Here is a 22,853-nt window from a genome sequence, read left to right as displayed (position 1 = left end):
GTAGGAGGGACTAGTGCACTCCACAAAATAGATGGCATCATGAGGAAGGAAAATTATGTGGATATATTGAAGCAACATCTCAAGACATCAGTCAGGAAGTTAAAGCTTGGTCGCAAATTGGTCTTCCAAATGGACAATGACCCCAAGCATACTTCCAAAGTTGTGGCAACGTGGTTTAAGGACAACAAAGTCAAGGTATTGGAGTGGCCATCACAAAGCCCTGACCTCAAACCTATAGAACATTTGTGGGCGAGCAGGGAGGCCTACAAACCTGACTCCGTTACACCAGCTCTGTCAGGAGGAATGGGCCAAAATTCACCCAACTTATTGTGGGAAGCTTGTGGAAGGCTACGTTTGATGCAAGTTAAATAATTTAAAGGCAATACTACCAAATACTAATTGAGTGTATGTAAACTTCTGACCCACTGGGAATGTGATGATAGAAATAAATGCTGAAATTAATCATTCTCTCTACTATTATTCTGACATTTCACATTCTTAAAATAAATTGGTGATCCTAACTGACCTAAGACAGGGATTTTTTTACTTCGATTAAATGTCAGGAATTGTGAAAAACTGAGTTTAAATGTATTTGGCTAAGGTGTATGTAAACTTCCGACTTCAACTCTACAAAGTATATGGCAGAAAATATGTTTCGGTATCTTTGTTCCATTTTCAATGCAAAGTTTGGACCATATCCCTGTAAAAGTTTCCCCTTAACAGCTACAACTGAGCTGAATGAGCTGAGAGTCCACCTCCATTAGATCGTCTGTCCGCCGGCTGCCAAGGCTGCCTGTCTGTCTTTGTTGTTGACTGATTATGGTTGGAGGATGGGTTTCCTCCAGAGTTGTAGCCTACAGATGGTGTTGAGTCGTGGCTGTGGGCTGGCAGGAGGCAGCAGCAGCAGTAGGGTTGGGACAGTGTGATGAGTAGCGGGAGTGTTGGCAGATCTGCCCTGGGATCAGATCAAAGGATAGGAGGATAGGCCAACTGCTGCCCTGCCCACAGCCTGGTATTGTAGCTATCTGTCTTCTTGGCCATGAAAATACATTGGTTGCATCTCAAATGGCACATGCAGCTAAAGTATTTGAAAGGAAAACAGTTGTTATTACTGGTCTGGAGGTGGAGGAGGTGCAGTAGAGGAATGGAGATGGATGGATGGATGGATGGTGGGGGTGGAGGTGGAGGTGGAGGAGGTGCAGTAGAGGAATGGAGATGGAGATGGATGGATGGATGGTGGGGGTGGAGGTGTAGGTGTACATACAGTACGTTCAGTAGATGTGCTGCTGTCTCAGCCAGAGCGACACAGTTTACACAGACACTGCCTCCCCTGTATCTGGTTGCAGGGCTCCAAGCCCTCACAGAGCCCTCAAGGCCAGCTGATTCAGGGGTTTGGTTCCCAGACAGGGCTGGGTGACCAGATAGTTTTTCAACCCAAGGAGGGGGATGTCACTGGGGGCCCGACTGCTGGGCCTCTGAGGGCAGGGCCCATGGACCTAAAGGATGTCTCAAATGGCACCCTATTCCCTATATAGTGAACTACTTTTGACCAGATCCTTACACATGTTGGCCACAATAAAGCCCTTTCATGTTTACAAACACATGCCGAGTGCACACAGACTCACACACAACAATTTTCATAGTCTCATAATAAGAATAGATGTTATGTTTTTGCAAGTTTATTAACTAAGACTATATAGCTCAGTTGGGGATGTTTTGGTCAGCCCAACCACCTGCAGTAGCTTGTCACGTCTGAAAGCTTGTGTGTCAGTCAAAGAGGTGCTTGTGGTGGTGGTGAAATCGGTCCTTTTTCCATCAGTATTCTCTTTCCTTCCCACAACCAGTGGCAGCTGTGATGAGAGATCTCTTGTTCTGTGAAACGGCATCAATATTTACACGCCTCAGTGTCTGGGGCCTCTAACAGAGCTGTTGGGTGGAATACTGGAATACGATAGGACAGACTTGCTGCTGAGAGTTTCACAGAGAGGCAGGAGAAGAAGCAGGAGTGAAGGTTTGAGATGGATTTGAGCTACATTAAACTGAGCCCCGAGATGATTTATTTTCTTATTTAGTCTAGTATAGCCTATCAGACTCATGGTTATGACAATAAAATATGATATTTTGTTATATATCTTTGCTTAATATTAGCCTACAGTAAAGAGGTGAATGACATCCAGTCTGATTGGACAGTACTAAGGGCCTTTATATGTAACCACAGGTCAGTCTAGTCTAGGCTCAGCTGCTACACAGTACACATCTTATACAAGGAATGATTTTGGAGATATAGATGGAGACTTTGAATGACATACTGTGCACTATGTACATTTTCTGAACCCCCAGAATCCTCAGAATCCTCCTCAGTCCTTATAGGAGGACTGTTCACCATTTCAATTAAATTTGTTGCTCAAAAATGCCTCAGGAATCAACAGTCTCCTGAGACCAAGTCATTTGTGATTAAAGCGACTTTTGAGGACATCACATGTGCTGTGGTGCTCTTGGGTCTCAGCTCTCATTCACTCTGCTGCAAACGAACAGAACTCACACTTATTGGATCTTTCTGGCCTCGTCAGAGTATAAAAACCTAATATCCCAGTGAATTTAGAAGAGCACGTTGTTGTGGCGCATCAGAAATAGCTTGGTGAGTCCCTGAGCGTCACGGGCGTGTAACGGCACACATTGGATTCTTTGAGCACAGTTGGGCCGCCCAGCACCACGGGGGGACGCGCTGCATTTATAATGAGCTCAAATAAGCCTCGGTAGCGGGAGACTCACACCCGCATCTATTAGTAATGAAGACTTAACTAGTAGGTCTAATGCAGCGGCGGTAAAACATGATTACACGTTTTATTGCTCACTCTTGCACATCTTTCCTCCCACGAAGCTGCTTCTGTATGCTTCTTTTTTGTGTGCCGCGTTTCAAAATTGGAATCCTTTACTGCATTTATGAAGGGGCTGTAGCGTTTTCTATTTGACATCGTGGCAGACACGTATTTTGTTATTTTCTGTAAATAATTTGATTAGAAAATAATTATGTTTGGAACATAAGACTGTCTGACTGGCTGGTATTATTTGCAGCCTGGACAAATCACATACATTATTAGCATCGCTTAACCTTCACGCGGGCTACATTGAGCAGAGCTAGCTGCCTGCCTGTTGTCCGACTAGGTACTGTCCGCGGTGCTGAACGGTGTTGAAGGTCGGCGCCTGTCTTGTTCCCTCGGTTCTTCCTGATTTTACTGCACGCTGCCCCGTAACATTTCCACCAAATTAGGATTACATACACTGTTTTTCTGCACGGACACGGCTCTTCCCGTTGTTACCATGGGTAAGCTAAATGTAAATTTGATTGTCTTGGCGTGGAAGTCATTCAATACGATGGGCTCACAATCAGCCGTTTGGATACTGCATGTACAATGCACATGTAGGCTATAGACTGTTGTGCACTGTTTGCATAAGTAGTCAGAGTATTTTAATGTAGATGATCATATTACCAATGCTGAATTAATTATAGACTATTATGAATGCCTACATGTTATAAACACATTGTTATAGCCTAGGTGAGGGCAGGTAGTCTGAATACGTTTATATGGATTGTTTAGGCTATGTAGTGCTAATTTTCGGTGAAAGTTCTCATTACATCATGTTCTCTGAAATTCTGAATATATATATGGTCATTTCTAAAATGTATGTGAAACGGTGAACAGCTCTTTGATAAGCCGACATGCCAAATGCTCAAGTAAGACCAAAAATAGAATTTGGCTTTGTAAATAATGTCACAGGGCTTAGGGGGGTCTGTGAAAGACATCTGTCATCTCTCTGTGTGAATCCAGTCTCTCCATTTCTCAAGCCGCTCTCATCTTTTTCTCTCACGTCTTTCTGAACTTTGGTAAAATAAGGGGCATACATTTATGCATCAAGTCTATTATTATTACCGCGCGCCCTTGACACACTAAATTTAGAACCTCATTAAAATGTGATGCACCACGTGCCAGACAGTGTTTGAGCATGTGAGAGTCGGCTCTTCTTTCACCTCTATTTAGGCTACACGGTTTCATGTAACATACTTTAATACATGTTTCCCTCTGTCTTTTTGAGATCTTTACACACATATTTAGATGAATGTGGTATATTTCATCCTAGGTAGGTTATATATTTTATATCACACGTTTTAATAACACATTAAAACGTGTGTTGCATGGGGGGAAGGAGTGCAGAAGGATTGAATAGGTGTTGCATGTTTCAGACACAGTCGACTCAAGTGCAAACTCAGTTTCAAAGCCAAGATGTTCCCAGACATGTTCCCTTAAATAATGAGTTTTTAATGAGCTCAGTTAAGTTCAGGCCAGGTGAGACTGGGAGGGAAACAGGCAATATGATACCTATGACAGTCTATTCACCATCACATTAATATTTGACCATGATGCACATCTCTTTATAGTATGTGATATTTTTGTTCTCTGAATGCTATGAACAAGATACAGTAACATCTGATGGTTGGGAATGCATTTCGTCTGAAAGATATGAATCCAAGTATGTGTTTTTGTCTCAAAAAGAACAGTGACTATTTGGACTCAAGTAATGCAACAATGGTTGCAATTCTCTTAAAAATTAAAAATGGTCACCGTGGTATTTTCATTGTCCTATAGCTTTGAAGTTTGATAATATCATGCTTCTCAACTGTTTTGGTAGGATGCTGCTGTAGTGTAGTGCTGCTTCTTGGCCACAAGAGAGAGCTCAATGACTGAGTGAGTATTGGTTACTGGAACATATGCATCAGAAAGAGGCGATTGTCTCCTCCCTCCCCTATTAACTTCACTTTGATGTAGTGTAGCACCACAGGCTTGACAGATAAACAAAGCTCAGCACAAACTGGGAAAGCTGAAGGCTGCTCTCTATCTTAAAGGACTTTCAGTCAATGCTGTAAATCGTCTTTTAGAAAGTGATGAACATACACTACATTGATCATCGAAAGCACCACCACAGCACCACCCTTGTAATAGGCTATAGCAGTGTTTTTCTGTAGAGATTTGCAACACACGAGGTTGTCTGAACGCTAGGCCTGCTCATTTTAGATATAAGTTATTGATTCAAGTCCAGATGGGTTAGATAGAGTAAATAGATGGAATAAAATATCCTTGTATGGGACCAAATGCATATGTGAAAGATGATAAGGATGTATGAACCCACCTTGAGTTTAAATTAAAAAACATTAGATAACAAATGACATGTCAATCTAAACAGCTTGATGGTACCCATCGTTACATATCAGTAGCCTACAGTACCTATGATCCAGCACACCCTGCAAACAAGAACAACTATTAAATTGATCATAGTGATTCAGGAGTAACATTAAAACAGAACAATATGCCTCACCAACATTAGATAACCTCAGCAGAAAACCCAAACTCAAAATCCTGAAATATGTTAGTTAACTCAATGAGAGAATAGTCAGATGAACTGATAACTAAAATAGCAGTGCAGATGGCAATATTTCGCTAAGTGCAGAGATGTATTATAAGTAATGAATGTGTAAGGGACTACTGAAATTCTATAGACTTTGTGGCGCAGCAGAAAGATCAGCAAACCCCAAATCCAGAGGGTGTGAGTTCAAATCCCAGGTGGGGTCATATTGAAAAGTCCTTACTAAGTAATCATGTCAAATGCAATCATATTGTCATTGATAGGGGCAGCAGGATGTCATTCATAGGGGCACCAGGTTGTAATTGATAGGGGCAGCAGGTTGTCATTGATAAGGGCAGCAGGTTGTTAAGAGTGTTGGATCAGTAACCGAAAGGTCGCTGGTTTTAGTCGCCAAACTGGTAAGATGGGAAACTCTGCAGTTCTGCTCTTTAGCAAATTGAAGAGCAGGACTGCTCCCCGGACGTCAATTAAGGCAGCCCCCTGCACCTCCCTGTTTCAGAGGGATTGGGTTAAATGTGGAAGGCATGCAGTTGTGGAACTGACTAGGTATCTCCCTGATTAAAGATTTTTACACTATTTTAGCTGAACAGCGTACCACTTACCTTAAATCCACATACCATATCATTACTTCCCTGGGACAAACTGGGAACTAGACAAAACCTTCAGGGCACCATGACACAACATCCAAAGAACGTCCTAAAAACGTTCTTGGGGACGTTCCCTGGACAAACTGCAAACTAGACAAAACCTCCAGAGGACCATAACACAACGTCCCAAGAACATTCAGGGGACCATGACACAATGTCCCAAGAATGTCGTAAAAATGAGAACTATAAAAAGTCCCCTAGAGAACATTCCCTAGGGACCATCACACAACATCCTAAGGACTAGTAAAAGGAAAGTCCTGAGAACATCCTAAAAAGGTCCTGAAATGGTCATCAGTGATGTCCTGGGAATGTACATGGTCCCTCAGGACTTTCCTTTAGACATCGGTCCCTCAGAGAACATTCCCTTGGGACTATCATGCAATGTTCTTAGAATGTTCTCAGAATGTCAGTGGGATAACTTCGCGCCAAAACCCTTAAGGGACCTAATGGGAACATCGCCAAATGTCCTCAGGACGTCCCTTGTTTGCTGGGGCATTTAGTGGGCTACATATGCCATTTCTATTCCTCCGCTAGGTTTGGAGCACTAGGTTTTTTAATGTTCTATATTTGGGTGCAGGTTCAATGACTATGAAATGTGCAAACACAGGGAGAAATGACCCAGCCTGGGGGGGGGGGGTCTGTCCCTTCCTCTCCCCTTCCTCCCCCACACCCGTCCCCCTGACTGCACTCAGCCGTGAAGAGTTAAGCGGTGGGGAAGGAGGGAGGAGGGACTGCAGTCTGGCTGCAGTGAACACACCTCTGGCAATCAGCACAGCTGCTTGACCTGTGTGTGTGTGTGCATGTGTGTATTTGAATGTACAGTATATGTGTGTTTGGTTTAAGGACTATTACAGATGCTAACAGTAGTCTGTCAGAGTGGGCCAAACTGACGCTCTCTGCTGCATCACTGGACGGACTGTTAGAGCGCACATGCTGTGTGAGTGTGTGTGTGTGCTGACACCACTTCTGTGTGACTGAGGAGTATGGCTTCAACCTTAAACCTTATCATTAAATCATCTCTACTGTGATCAACCACTGCTTATATTTTTCACAATTTTCACTTTTTAGTGCATTAGTCATCCAGGTTATGTTTGGGTGCAGACCAGATGCTACACTATATAATCCTGTATAGGAACGCTGTGTGAGGCTGAGCTATGCTTAGTATGCCCTGCTCAGTAGTCATTTGGCCTGTGTGCGTATGTCTTCCTGGTCTGTTTTGGAATACTAATGTACTATTGGGTATGTACTGATGAGATAGAAGAGTCCACTGCATGTCCAGTCTGAAGCTCAGAATGTGGTTCATTATTATTGGCAGATTGGAGAACTGACTCTTGTGAGCAGTAAATAAGTAGGTCACATCATGCCATGCTGGCTGATGTACAAGGCTCTCTCTATCTGGGAAAAAACTGGGCTATGTTAAGCACAGAGGGAGATTGGAGTAATGAACAGGAAGTGGGACCTGGTGTGGAGGTAGCGGGTGCGTGTGTGTGTGCGCGTGCGCATGCTTGTGACTGGTATGGAGGTTGTGTTTGTGTGTGCGCATGCACGTACTTGAGAAGTATGGAAGTAGAGTGTAGCCCCCACCCCGGTGGTTCAGACATCTGATTGTCTGGGATGATAAGGAGACAACCTCTCATTGGTCATGCCATGGCCTTCCGAATATGACCCCTAGCCAGTTAGCCAGCCAGTTAGCCAGCCAGCCATTAAGTCAGTGGAGGGTTGTGTAGTGTGCTCTTTAAGCCCAGCCCAGCCAGTAGTAATCACAGTAATTCACTCCAGTACTGAGTCAGCTCAATGCTCTGACTACAGGACCAGAGTCAGGCTATAACTAGCGGCTGGAGGACACTGCTGCTGGGATGTGTGCAGCTGCCTGCCTGTCTACTGTACATCACTGCTGTCAGTCACTGGCCATCAGCCTGAGTTCCTCATGGACCCTGATGCCCTGCACCATGCTTCCTCAGAGAGAGAGAGAGAGAGAGAGAGAGAGAGAGGCAGCTCAGGTGGCTGCCCATTTCTTCCTTTCCACTAGGCATAGCTCTTCCTCCAGACTAGGGAGGGCGGTTGTTAGGGCAGAGTGAGGCTGGATGAGCTGTGTCTGAGGCGGAGTGATCAGGTTGCATCCCAAATGGCACCCTATGCTAAATATAGTGCACTACTTTTTGATCAGGGCCCATAGCGCACTATGTAGGGAATAGGGTGCCATTTGTGAAGCAGCCCAGGGCTTTGAGGGCGGCTGTGCTGCGTCTGAGGTGGAGTGATCAGGGCTTTTGTCGGCTCCTGGATTTATGAGGCTAATGTGGAGGGAGGGGGCTGCAGACCACAGTTAGTGCTACTTCCTCTGTAGAGCTGCTGAACACAGTCTCTCTCCATCCCTCTGCTATTCACACACAGCTGTATTAAACAGTAGGGCTGCAGACCACAGTTAGTGCTACTTCCTCTGTAGAGCTGCTGAACACAGTCTCTCTCCATCCCTCTGCTATACACACACAGCTGTATTAAACAGTAGGGCTGCAGACCACAGTTAGTGCTACTTCCTCTGTAGAGCTGCTGAACACAGTCTCTCTCCATCCCTCTGCTATTCACACACAGCTGTATTAAACAGTAGGGCTGCAGACCACAGTTAGTGCTACTTCCTCTGTAGAGCTGCTGAACACAGTCTCTCTCCATCCCTCTGCTATACACACACAGCTGTATTAAACAGTAGGGCTACAGACCACAGTTAGTGCTACTTCCTCTGTAGAGCTGCTGAACACAGTCTCTCTCCATCCCTCTGCCATACACACACAGCTGTATTAAACAGTAGGGCTACAGACCACAGTTAGTGCTACTTCCTCTGTAGAGCTGCTGAACACAGTCTCTCTCCATCTCTCTGCCATACACACACAGCTGTATTAAACAGTAGGGCTGCAGACCACAGTTAGTGCTACTTCCTCTGTAGAGCTGCTGAACACAGTCTCTCTCCATCTCTCTGCCATACACACACAGCTGTATTAAACAGTAGGGCTGCAGACCACAGTTAGTGCTACTTCCTCTGTAGAGCTGCTGAACACAGTCTCTCTCCATCTCTCTGCTATACACACACAGCTGTATTAAACAGTAGGGCTACAGACCACAGTTAGTGCTACTTCCTCTGTAGAGCTGCTGAACACAGTCTCTCTCCATCCCTCTGCCATACACACACAGCTGTATTAAACAGTAGGGCTGCAGACCACAGTTAGTGCTACTTCCTCTGTAGAGCTGCTGAACACAGTCTCTCTCCATCCCTCTGCCATACACACACAGCTGTATTAAACAGTAGGGCTGCAGACCACAGTTAGTGCTACTTCCTCTGTAGAGCTGCTGAACACAGTCTCTCTCCATCTCTCTGCCATACACACACAGCTGTATTAAAAAGTAGGGCTGCAGCTAGCTTCCTATTTAGATTCAATTACTTACAGTATTGTGCACCACAAAGTTAGTACCATAGAAAGAGAATCACTCATTAATGACTCTGTAACCACCCACTACCAACCCATTGACTTGAATGGGGATACCTATTCTAGTGATTTTATTTCTATGGCTGGTACCCCATATAAGCAAGTGGTGTAAGTACTGTATGTACTCTCTTAGAAAAAAAGTGCTATCTAGAGCCAAGTGAAAAAAGGATTCCAAAAGTGTTCTTTGTCCTGTCCCCATAGGAGAACCTTTTGAGAACTGTTTTCCACAGAGGGTTCAACCAGAAACCAAAAATGGTTTGACCTGGAAGCAAAAAGGGTTCTCCTGTGGGGACGGCCAAAGAACACTTTTGGAATCCTTTTTTCTGAGAATGTAGGGGGATGTAGATCATATGAACTTCAGATTCCTCATCATACTCACAGACTGTCCAGTGAACTCAACATTATGTCCTCGATTAGATATGGTCCTACATACAATCCTAATATTCTCTCCCTCCTAAACACTTGCCCTAAGGCTACTGTATGTGTATGCAATATTACCAAATCATTCATATCCTCATCTGTATATTTACAGTGTTTCCTACAACATCTAGCAGGTTCAAGTATCCTTTTTTAATGATACTTGGCACGTCTCCTCTAGGGGTTGATCCATTCCATGACTCCTTTCATTGTAGTTCATTGCTGTAAGCCCACCACCACCACCACCACCACCATCCCCACCACTGCAGATATCTAACCCCCTCTGTCCTCTGTGTACAGGTTATGTGGGTATGCAACTTGTGCCGAAAACAACAAGAAATCCTAACCAAGTCGGGGGCGTGGTTCTACAGCGGCGCCGCAGGGCCACGGGGCGGGTCTGAGGGCCCCAGGGGTCGACGTCACGAGGAGGCTCCCCAGGAGAAGAAGGCCAAACTGCAGCAGGATCTCCTCTACCAGGGGCCCCCAGGGGACGTATCAGCAGACAGAAGCAGACCTCCCGGACTCCCCAGACAAGGCTCCCTCAACAACGGCTCAGCGCTGAGGCTCTCAGGTCCAGGACAGGACATAGACAGGTGAGTCCAGTGTGTGTGTGTAAGGTTGTGTGTGTGTTAAACACATTTGAACAATTCCCTTAGGGATTTGAGCTGCGTTTAACATTTTGATCATTATTGTGGAGGAAAACTGTCTGTTAAATGTGAAACCTGTTAAGGGAGAGTGGGGGAAGTTGAGCCAAAGGGTTAGTTGAGCCACCCCTTGTTTCTAGGAAACCATACACAAAATTAATAATGTGACCAAATATTTAGTATGAGGTCATCATTTCATAGAGTCTGTGAAGGAAGAAACCACATGGAAAATTGCCAAGTAAGTTAGGTAAAAAAAACAATGAATTTATTCATGTAATTAATTGATTGTGTTATAGGTATCATGATGCTTGTATCTAAACCAAAGAAGATAGTTGAATACATCAGTTGGGGTCTTTATAAGCATCAATATGGTCCTAAACCTATAGCATGAAAGTAAGTTAAACCAATGGCCACCCTACACCATACAAATTATGATTACCTTTAGTCAGTTTAATGCATAATATACATAGTATTTTTGCAATGTGTCACGCCTACTGTATGAACCAAGGAGTGCATTTTTATTGTTACAGAGCAGACATCATCATGTCCCGTGTACACAAATGTAAAACAAGCAGGGGTCTACCCCCCTTGAGGTTCTAGAGAGAGCAGACATCATCATGTCCCGTGTACACACATGTAAAACATGCAGGGGTCTACCCCCCTTGAGGTTCTAGAGAGAGCAGACATCATCATGTCCCGTGTACACACATGTAAAACATGCAGGGGTCTACCCCCCTTGAGGTTCTAGAGAGAGCAGACATCATCATGTCCCGTGTACACACATGTAAAACATGCAGGGCAGAGAGAGAGAGAGAACCCCCCTTGAGGTTCTAGAGAGAGCAGAAAGGAAGTGAGAGAGAGGAACATGTCCATTTGAGCAGCAGCAGCAAGAGATGAACACATAGACTGAATGACACATGGACAAAAAACATAACAATGTACCTGTGTTTAACAGAGGCAATGATAGAGTAGCAGAGGCACACAAGGTCTTATTTGATGGCATGGATGATGACATTAAACGTCTTGAGGAACAGTTTCATGGGCTTAGTATCCTTGAATACATAGAACTTGTCTATGAATTGGCACATCAAAACAGCATCCCTGTCCTAGACCAACTGGTCAAGAAATGGAAGGGTAAGTTATATTGAACAGAGGCATCTATATCTGAATGTAGGCATATGTTTAAGATATAAAGTATATTCGGAAAAGTATTCAGACCCTTTGACTTCTTTCAGATTTTGTTCCTTCACAGCCTTATTCTAAAGTGGATTACATAAAAGAAAATCATCATCAACCTACACTCAAACTGACCAATCGGGGGAGAAGGGCCTTGGTCAGGGAGGTGACCAACAAACCAATGGTCACTCTGATAGAACTCTAGAGTTCCTCTGTGGAGATTGGAGAACCTTCCAGAAGGACAACCATCTCTGCAGCACTCCACCAATCGGGCCTTTTATGGTAGAGTGGCCAGACAAAAGCCACTTCTAAGTAAAAGGCACATGACAGCCCGCTTGGAGTTTGCCAAAAGGCACCTGAAGGACTCAGACAATGAGAAACAAGATTCTCTGGCCTGAATGCCAAGTGTCACGTCTGGAGGAAAGCTGGCACCATCCCTACAGTGAAGCATGGTGGTGGCAGCCGATGTTTTTCAGCGGCAGGGACTGGGAGACTAGTCAGAATAAAGGGAAAGATGAATGGAGCAAAGTACAGAGAGATCATTGATAAAAACCTTCTCCAGAGTGCTCAGGACCTCAGACTGGGTTGAAGGTTCACCTTCCCACAAGACAACGACCCTAAACACATGGCCAAGACAACGCAGGAGTGGCTTTGGGACAAGTCTCTGAATGTCCTTGAGTGGCCCAGCCAGAGCCCAGACTTGAACCCGACTGAACATCTCTGTAGAGACATGGAAATAGATGTGTAGTGATGATCCCCATCCAACCTGACAGAGCTTGACAGGATCTGCAGACAATAATGCGAGAAACGTCCCAAATACAGGTGTGCCAAGTTTGTAGCATCATACCCAAGAAGACTCGAGGCTGTAATCGCTACCAAAGATTCTTCAACAAAGCACTGAGTAAATGGTCTGAATACTTATGGAAATGTGATATTTCCCTTTTTATATTTTTATGTATTTGACAACATTTCTAAAAACCTGTTTTTGCTTTGTCATTATGGGGTATTGTGTGTAGATTGATGAAACAATCAAACAATTTGATCAATTTTAGAATAAGGTTGTAACGTATCAAAATGTGGAAAAAGTCAAGGGGTCTGAATACTTTTCGCATGCACCGTACAATATACCATACCCCCATTCCATGAATTCAACTTTGTCCTACCAGCACCATCACCCGCTGTCACAGAACACTATCACCCACTTACCCCAAGGCGGCTCCATTTACCCTGTCCCTATGCTGAATTGACCCCATACTGGCTTAAGTTGTGCCAAGAGACCACTGTTTGGACAAGCTGTGTTTTCAAAACTGTTACGTTTACATGAGTTCTAATTATTTCCAGGGATACACAACATCCTGAAATAGATGGAGGTATCTTTGTTAGAAAGATATTATATTTCCGTTGACATAGTGGTGCTAAATAAATGAAAAATGGCTAAACTTGCTCTACTCTTGCCTATAGCAAGCTGTGTCATGTGGTTGGTTAGGTGGAGATGACTCTGGAGCTGTTATGGAAGGAGTGAGGGTCGGGCCCTGGGGAAATTATAGGGTAAAAAAAACAATCAGAAAAGCTATGGCTCCTAGCAAATGACTTATTTTTTGAGAACAGTAGACAGTTTGATCATACAGATGTGTACGCATGAGGCCCGGGATGCAGGAAAGACACACGGACACTACCTAAAATAAGTTCAGGAAAGACACACGGACACTACCTAAAATAAGTTCAGGAAAGACACACGGACACTACCTAAAATAAGTTCAGGAATGACACACCAAAACACACAGACACAGACAAACACATACACACAGACAAGCACACACCCACACACTGACTCCCACACTGAATGACTGGTGTCTTTCATCTTTCCCCTTAAGTCAAACTCAGCTAGAGGGATTCCCTAGCTGGTGAATTGACTGATGATGACTATAATACTGCATTCACTGTGTCTTCCTCTGAAGCAGCAGAAACCAGACATGCTGAAGAAGCCCTTGGCTGCAACTCATCACAATAACTAGATACACTTTTTGTCCTACTGTTCTCTAGGTATGTTTTAGCCAGGTACAGATAGTACAGGAAGATGTTGGGAAAGATGCACAGTCAATGCAGAGCTATAGGTGGTCTGCCAGGGAGACATTATGTCACTGTTGTCACAAGGGTAGGTTGGAGACTGTACTGTGTTTCTTCCAATAATGTCTGCACAAGAGATCTCTCTTGCGCAAAATAGAAATATAATCTCAATTGGGATCTACCTGTTTAAATAAAGAATAAGAAAATAGACCGACTGTTGGATTACACTTCTTTGCTGAGCTTGTGAATCCTTTTTCTCTGTGCCTTGGCTTGCTTGCGTCATCACAGCTGATTTATTGTAATTCCATTTATCACCACACGGTGTCTCCTTCCTCTTTCCATAGTCCACTGACACAGAGAGGGAGAGAGACACCCTGCACACATTGTTCTAGTGCATCTCATACAGCAGAAATAGGTTCCTCTAGTCCCCTCATTGTGTCTACTCTGAGTCTACTCTGTCGTCCAGACCTGAGTTCAAATAGTATTTGTTTTCAATCAAATACTTTACTTGCGCTCGATTGAGCTTGACTGGTGCAAAAGGAACCAAGAGAATAGTCCCAAACATGAAAAACCCTGCCCATCTGGAACTCTAGACAGGTTCAATCAAATGGTCAGTGTGTTTGAAGGAAAACAAATGCTGTTTGAACCCAGGCAGGTCTGGGCGGTATTTCCAACCGTTCCATAACCCAGGGGTCAGTCATGGTGAGCTGCCCTGGGAGGAACAGATGTCCTCTTCCTACTCTCTCTCCTATCCTGCAATTCTGCCTCTCTGCTCCTATCTGCTTCTCCCTGCTCCTCGCTGCTCCTACCTGCTCCTCTCTGTTCTTCTCTGCTCCTCCCTCCTCCTCTCTGTACCGCTCTGCTCTTCTCTTTTCCTATCTGCTCCTCCCTCCTCCTCTCTTTTCCTCGCTTCTCCTCTCTGCACCGCTCTCCTCTTCTCTACTCCTCCCTCCTCCTCTCTGCTCCTCCCTCCTCCTCTCTACATCTCTCTTTTCCTTCCTCCTCCTCTCTGCACTGCTCTCCTCTACTCCTCCCTCCTCCTCTCTACTCCTCCCTCCTCCTCTACTCTCCTCCTCCCTCCTCTCTCTCTGCTCTCTCCCTTCTCCTCTCTGCACTCCTCTCCTCCTCCTCCTCTCTGCTCTTCCTCCCTCCTCCTCCTCTGCTCCTCCCTCCTCCTCTCTGCTCCTCCCCTCCTCTCTGCTCCTCCCTCCTCCTCTCTGCTCCTCCCTCCTCCTCTCTGCTTCTCCCTCCTCCTCTCTGCTCCTCCCTGTTCCTCTCTGTTCCTCCCTGCTCCTCCTGCTCCTCTCTGCCCTCCCTGTTCCTCCCTGTTCCTCTCTGCTCCTCCCTCCTCCTCTCTGCACCTCCCTGTTCCTCTATGTTCCTCTGCTTCTCCCTCCTCCTCCTCTCTGCACCTCCCTGTTCCTCTATGTTCCTCTGCTTCTCCCTCCTCCTCTCTGCTCCTCCCTCCTCTCCTCTCCCTGTTCCTCCCTCCTCCTCTGCTCCTCCCTCCTCCTCTCTGCTCCTCCCTCCTCCTCTCTGCTTCCTCCTGCTCCTCCTCTCTGCTCCTCCCTCCTCCTCTCTGCTCCTCCCTCCTCCTCTGCTCCTCCCTCCTCCTCTGCTCCTGTTCCTCCCTCTGCTCCTCCCTCTGCTCTCTGCCCTCCCTCCTCCTCTGCTCCTCCCTCCTCCTCTCTGCACCTCCTCCTCTGTTCCTCTCTTCTCCCTCCTCCTCTCTGCACCTCCCTGTTCCTCTATGTTCCTCTGCTCCTCCCTCTTCCTCTCTGCACCTCCCTGTTCCTCCCTCTGCTTCTCCCTCTTCCTCTCTGCACCTCCCTCTTCCTCTATGCTGCTCCTCTGCTTCTCCCTCTTCCTCCTCTGCACCTCCCTCTTCCTCTATGCTCCTCCCTCTGCTTCTCCCTCTTCCTCTCTGCCCTCCCTCCTCCTCTCTGCTCTCCCTCTTCCTCTCTGCACCTCCCTCTTCCTCTCCTCTCTGCTTCTCCCTCTTCCTCTCTGCACCTCCCTCTTCCTCTATGCTCCTCTCTGCTTCTCCCTTTCCTCTCTGCACCTCCCTCTTCCTCTATGCACCTCCCTCTCTGCTTCTCCTCCCTCTTCCTCTCTGCACCTCCCTCTTCCTCTATGCTCCTCTCTTCCCTCTCTGCTTCTCCCTCTTCCTCTCTGCACCTCTCTGCACCTCCCTCTTCCTCTATGCTCCTCCCTCTCCTGTTCCTCTATGCTCCTCCCTCTTCCTCTATGCTCCTCCCTCTCCCTGTTCTTCTATGCTCCTCCCTCTCCCTGTTCCTCTATGCTCCTCCCTCTTCCTCTGTGCTCCTCCCTCTCCCTGTTCCTCTCTGCACCTCCCTCTTCCTCTATGCTCCTCCCTCTCCCTGTTCCTCTCTGCTCATCTCTGTTCCTTTCTGCCCACTGGAACAGGCTTCCTGATGGGAAGAGAGGGATTGTGGGCCGTATGTCGTGTCGTCCGGTGCACTGTGGGCCCAGTGGGTGATTCACTCCACAGAGAGGCTTTCCACACACCACATACTGTACATGCAGCCACACACGCACGCACACACACACACACAAGCACGCACGCACGCACACACACACACACACACACACACACACACACACACACACACACACACAGGAGGTGTGTTTCACTCGACCCCATTCCTCCTCCGCGCCTGTTCCTCTGTCGACCTTGTAAAGGTGTACCTGATGGGCTGCGTCCCCCCTAGTCTAGCACTGGGACAAACAAGCCTTTACCTTACTGTAGCCACTCTGGGGTTAGAGACACAACTCATTAAGCCTGTGTCCTCTTCCTCCCATTACGACCTTGTGTTGGGCTCTTTTTACTCCCAGACACATAGTAAGGGAAAGATTACTGTAGGAGAGTGTGAACAACTTTGACAATATTCTGCCCACTTGGCAGTTTCAAATGACTGTTGGTCACAAACATGAAGCAATGTGATGGTTTTCTGCTTCTGGTGAAAAATTGTGCAGTATAATGGGAATAGGGTGCCATTTAGGACATATTCAAACAGATATTGGAGTAGGACTCTGGGACCTGTCTAGCAGAGTAGAATTTATTGAAACTGTTTTACCTTATAAGGTTTTAAAGGAGAAATGTGTCGGAACTAACTAGCTGCTATGAAGCAATCTGCATTTTAACAATGAGCATTCTCACTATTTAACAGAATTCAGCTAAATAAAGTTGTGTCACACACACACACACACACACACACACACACACACACACACACACACACACACACACAACATCTCACAGCCATCAAATACAGCTAGTTCATTCTGATGTTGTTGTATTTGATTACCAGCTAGATCAGGCTGTGGGATGTGAGCTCAGAGCTCTCTCTCTATATTAATTGACTTTATGGCTGAGAGGGGGAATGGTAGCAGTGAATGATTCTGGCTTTGGCAGCACTGAGTTCAGTGGCGACACAAATCCGGAAGCGGCCTGTCTGAGAACTCAGGGGACAATGGTGATGATGTATAAAATAGAACTCTGCATAATCACCAAAAACCACTTTCATTAATCTAAAGAATGTGTAAATTAACTCAATCTTTTCCACTGAAAGAGAAAGGGGAAAAACCCCAGATGACAGCCTGTTTATAAGGTGAAATAACTTGAGAAAGGGTCTAATTTATCTTGGTCTCGGATGTGTCATTGAAATGAACACACAGATACCCAACATCCAGGACGACGAGGTAGTCAGGGTGTGGAGACACGGATGAAACAACAATTATTAGGCTGGGATTAGAATACAATTACCCACTTGTGTTTCTCAAGGTTTCCCATATTTATCCACCCAGCCCAAACCATGGCTCATCCTCAACCCTAGCCCCAGCTGAGCCCCTTCCACAACCCCAACCCTATACCCCAGCCTCAGCCCCCAGCCCCCCCCAGTTTCCCACCCAACCTAGTGGAGGCTCCTGCAGAGATGGGTGTTTCCCACCCAACCTAGTGGAGGCTCCTGCAGAGACGGGTGTTTCCCACCCAAGCTAGTGGAGGCTCCTGCAGAGATGGGTGTTTCCCACCCAAGCTAGTGGAGGCTCCTGCAGAGATTGGTGTTTCCCACCCAAGCTAGTGGAGGCTCCTGCAGAGATGGGTGTTTCCCACCCAAGCTAGTGGAGGCTCCTGCAGAGATGGGTGTTTCCTACCCAAGCTAGTGGAGGCTCCTGCCTGCAGAGATGGGTGTTTCCTACCCAAGCTAGTGGAGGCTCCTACAGAGATGGGTGTTTCCTACCCAACCTAGTGGAGGCTCCTGCAGAGATGGGTGTTTCCTACCCAACCTAGTGGAGGCTCCTGCAGAGATGTATTACGGTGTGCCTCAATCCTGTTTACCAAGTCACCAATAAATCTGGATGCTTTGGGGATTATGGATTAAGTGACCTAATATTATATTAAATCCACCTCTTATTCATCAAATGAACCTCTGTGTAAATGACAGGATAACTGTATGCTTAGTGTTTATGCTGATTGTTATATAAACCATTGATCAGAGGGAAGTGCAAATCACATCTAGGTATCTTTAGGATAGAATAGAATTCTTAAGCAATAAGGCAGGGGGGGGTATATGCCAAGGGGGTGTGGTATATAGGCACTACGCAATGCGGAGTGCCTGGATACAGCCCTTAGCCGTGGTATGTTGGCCATATATCACAAACCCCAGAGGTGCGTTATTGCTATTATAAACTTACCACTGTAATTAGAGCAGTAAAAATAAATGTTTTGTCATACCCGTGGTACATGGTCTGATATACTATGGCTGTCAGCCAATCAGAATTCAGGGCTCGAATCACCCAGTTTATAAAATTGAATATAACTTATACAGACGCTGTGCATCCATCCATCCATGTTGGCCTTCACTCACACCTGCCATTTCTTCTGTGTTAAATGACCCTTTGCTTAATGTCTGCAACTCCCATATGAGCTGCTGGAGTTAGTAGACAACCCCCCTGTCCTCCCACTGAGGATCATCCAGTCTGATTTGTTAGTAAACTCTGTCAGTTCCATTTGATTGCATTCCCTTCGTCCACCTTTTATTTCTCTCCCCTTTCTCAGACTCTCTCCCCCTCTCCCCTCTCCCAGAGGAAGTAGAATGCCTTGTCCTTCTCCCTTATTACTTATGAGAGCTGATGGTTGGCAGTCATATATGGCAAAAGCACTGACGACAGCATCTCTGCGCGCCCATGTATTGTATCTGCGTGCGCGGTCCAGATTATGAGAAAGAGAAGGATACAGCAAGCGTGTGCGTGAACGAATGCTTGTGTGTTGTATGTGTATGTATGTGTGTATTTGTATGCGTGCTCTAATAGACAGAGAGAAATATGAGTTGAGTATGAGCTGCCCCTGATGCACCGGTAAGTGAAGCTTGCTTTGCTGGAAGATGCCTCGCTGCTGCTTTTTCCGTTCTCTTCTTCCTCACCTCCACTGCAAATAGATCCTGCTACAGCCCGCTATTTTTTGTCGGGTTAAGTTCGGAGCATTATGACTGTACATTCCAGCCTCGACTGCTTTTCATTTAAGGACTCTTTCTACCAAGATCAGGAGAAATATGGAACTTGATTGGCGTCTTCGCGTTTAATGCGTCCCTGGAGATAGACAGACGCGGGTCCGGACGGAGAGCGAGGCAGCGCAGGTGGATGCATTGTGTTTGATGAAAAGGGCCATACTGTGGATAAAAGACACGAAGGAAAAGTGAGGAAAATGCAGTTTGATACATTGCGTCAATTTTGTAGCTCCGTTCTATCCCATTTTAATGAGGCTTTTACGCCGCCTCAGAACATTCTGCAGACGGAGCTATTCGAGCAGGCGTTGAGCAACATCGGGTGAGTGATTCCTTTGTAAGAATGTGTGATTTATGATGGGCTTCCCCCGTTGGTATGTCAAAGGAGCTTTCGAAGAGAGGGGGTTTCGCTTATTGATCCATCCGCAGCAGGCTATGCGAAGACGTCGCCTTCCTTCCGGGGAGTTGCAGTTGATATTCCTCCTCGCAGAGAGAGAGAGAGAGAGAGAGAGAGAGAGACAGAGACAGAGAGAATGAAATAGAGCGAGAGAGAGAGAAAGAGAAAGAGAGAGAGGGAGAGGGAGAGGGGGGGGGGTGTTGTTGGATGGAACGGTCGTGAAACAATACAGGTAAATTGTGATAATGCTGAGATGTGTGTGTGTCTGTCTCGGTGTACCGCTGCTGCCGCATGTGTGTGCTGTCGTCATAGGCTGCTGTGCCTTCTTGTGCGGATAACATTACGGTATGTCGTAATATTGCTCCAGCCTCGAATCATTTGAGTAATTTGTGACTCTCTTTTTCATACGCTATGCTATGGGAATTACCTCCATTCCTAACCCACACCAATACTGGATTTTTTTCCCATGGCCATGTCAGCAGTTTTGTATTATCCTACAGTAACACTGATTCTTGCTAAACACTGAAGATAATTAATGTAATTTACATATCGCACATACTATTTTTGCTAAATAATCTTAGAAATTCAGCACAAATACTGCCCAACCACTACACACTTATGCAGTATGGAGGAATGACTGTAAATATAATAACATATGTGTGTGATGTACAGCAGATAATGGGATGGAGTCTAGGGAAAGAGAAAGCACAGCAGGCATTTTGTAGCCCAGAAACAAGCCTATAGATACAACATGCATCACATGTCTCTAGGGATTGTGGGTCTTACCCTCATGTTCTTTTTTTTCATATCTCTCCCTCAGAAATAATTCAGTGTGGCCTCGCTAGCTCTCTGCCCCCTCACAATACATATACCCAACAGCACAGCACACTCACTCAGCCACGGAGGTGTGGTTTACACAGACAGCTGCCTATATGTGTTATAACAGTAGCCATTTATCGTCATGGTCATCATCACATTTTACCGATTTACATTTGATACTATTTAAAGGGATGCTTCCGGATTTTGGCAATGAGGCCCTATATCTACTTCCCCAGAGTCAGATGAACACGTGGAGACCATTATGATAAGGGGCCTCATTGCCAAAATCCCAAAGTATCCCTTTAAGCCTATAAGAAGGATATGAGGATACGATAGTAGCCTAACTAACCCATATCCACCTAGACACCTCAGTAGAGAGACAGGAAAGACTGGAGGACAGGCCCTGTCAGCATACTGTACTGTTAATTGAAGGACCAACTAAATCATGACCACTTGATACAAGATCAAGAGACTGTCATTGTTCCTCAAGGCCCATATTCACAAAGAGTCTCAGAGAAGGAGTGCTGGTCCCCCCTGTCCATATAATCTCATTCCATATGATCTAAAAGGCACAACTCATTCTAGATCAGCACCCAGAGGATCTCAGAGATTGAACGAGGGCCATTGTCTCCCATATGATTTACATTGCATTTTGAGAGAATACTGTAGTGGGACTGACTGCAGGGGACTGATGACAACCACTGACCAACCAACAGCAGACCCCCTCTCACTCTGTCTATCTATCTCTCTGTCTCTCTCTCTGTCTCCCTGTCTCTCTCTCTCACTGCCTGTCTGTCTCTCTCTTTGTCTCTCTGTCTCCCTGTCTCTCTCTCTCTCTCTCTCTCTCTCTCTCTGTCTCTCTATCTCTCTCTCTTTCTCTCTCTCTCTCTCTCTCTCTCTACATGCTGTCTGCTGGCTCACTAATGGGTTCTGCATTGAGATCCATCTCTATGTATAATGCATGTGTATGTCAGTAGAGGTTCTAATGGTGTCAGTAGAGGTTCTAATGGTGTCCACAATCTGTTCTTAGAAGTCCTGAATGAATGCATTCTTCGCCATGACATGGTGTGGGGTCGCTCCTCTCCTCCTCTCTGCTGTGGGCGATATCAACCCATTGGGTTGACAGATTCCAGGAACCGCTTGCCTCCGACCAAAAACAACACATGCAGCTGATGTCAAGCCTCATCACTGCATAATAGAGGTTGTGCAGCATTATTGGATTTTAATAAGTTGATTCAATACACCCCCCCCCCACCGCCCAACTACTATGTTTGCAACCTCACCATGTAACAGTTTGTTTATTATCAGTTTATTATCATGTGTCTCATCACATGAAGCCATGGACCGTGTCAGAACTACACAGTCCAGTCAGCATGGCCTGCTCTTCACTGTGCTCTCAGTCACTCAGTTAGTCTTCGACCTCAATCATCATATCAGTTTCTCCCTCCTTTCCAACAGTTATGAGGTTGCCATGGTAATTATGTTTGATCATTAGTAGTTCCTAGTGCTTTTTGAGGTCAGTTAGTTTCGGTTTGATTATTATTATTATTTTTTAAATATCACGGTTTTCAATCATTTAAAAAACATTAAATACACTATGCATTATGAGGGTTGAATGCTGTAAAAACACAGAAGAAAAGAGAAAAGCATTTAAAAACATTAAATACACTATGCATTATGAGGGTTGAATGCTGTAAAAACACAGAAGAAAAGAGAAAAGCATTTAAAAAACATTAAATACACTGCATTATGAGGGTTGAATGCTGTAAAAACACAGAAGAAAAGAGAAAAGCATTTTAAAAACATTAAATACACTGCATTATGAGGGTTGAATGCTGTAAAAACACAGAAGAAAAGAGAAAAGCATTTAAAAACATTAAATACACTATGCATTATGAGGGTTGAATGCTGTAAAAACACAGAAGAAAAGAGAAAAGCATTTAAAAAACATTAAATACACTGCATTATGAGGGTTGAATGCTGTAAAAACACAGAAGAAAAGAGAAAAGCATTTAAAAACATTAAATACACTATGCATTATGAGGGTTGAATGCTGTAAAAACACAGAAGAAAAGAGAAAAGCATTTAAAAAACATTAAATACACTATGCATTATGAGGGTTGAATGCTGTAAAAACACAGAAGAAAAGAGAAAAGCATTTAAAAACATTAAATACACTATGCATTATGAGGGTTGAATGCTGTAAAAACACAGAAGAAAAGAGAAAAGCATTTTAAAAACATTAAATACACTATGCATTATGA

At 45.2% G+C, this 22,853-nt stretch overlaps 1 protein-coding gene across 12 annotated transcripts in view; it reads left to right on the top strand.

Moving 5' to 3' along the window:
• The window catches only part of rims2a (regulating synaptic membrane exocytosis 2a), a 215,292-nt gene that overhangs the window by 52,543 nt on the left and 139,896 nt on the right, over nucleotides 1–22,853 (top strand). For 3 of the 12 annotated variants that reach the window (XM_042310274.1, XM_042310283.1, XM_042310271.1), the window contains exon 1: nucleotides 19,121–19,695. In XM_042310274.1, the coding sequence (XP_042166208.1) occupies nucleotides 19,574–19,695 (122 nt within the window). In that variant the 5' untranslated portion in view covers nucleotides 19,121–19,573. Of the gene's footprint in view, nucleotides 1–2,794; nucleotides 3,326–10,261; nucleotides 10,555–19,119; nucleotides 19,696–22,853 lie in introns of those variants that run through there. The other 9 variants (XM_042310264.1, XM_042310266.1, XM_042310309.1 and 6 more) reach the window with 7 other exon arrangements.

This window comes from Oncorhynchus tshawytscha, linkage group LG03 (assembly GCF_018296145.1).
Source record: "Oncorhynchus tshawytscha isolate Ot180627B linkage group LG03, Otsh_v2.0, whole genome shotgun sequence".
Classification (NCBI taxonomy): Eukaryota; Metazoa; Chordata; class Actinopteri; order Salmoniformes; family Salmonidae; genus Oncorhynchus; species Oncorhynchus tshawytscha.
This window is presented reverse-complemented; position numbering and strand designations above follow the sequence as displayed.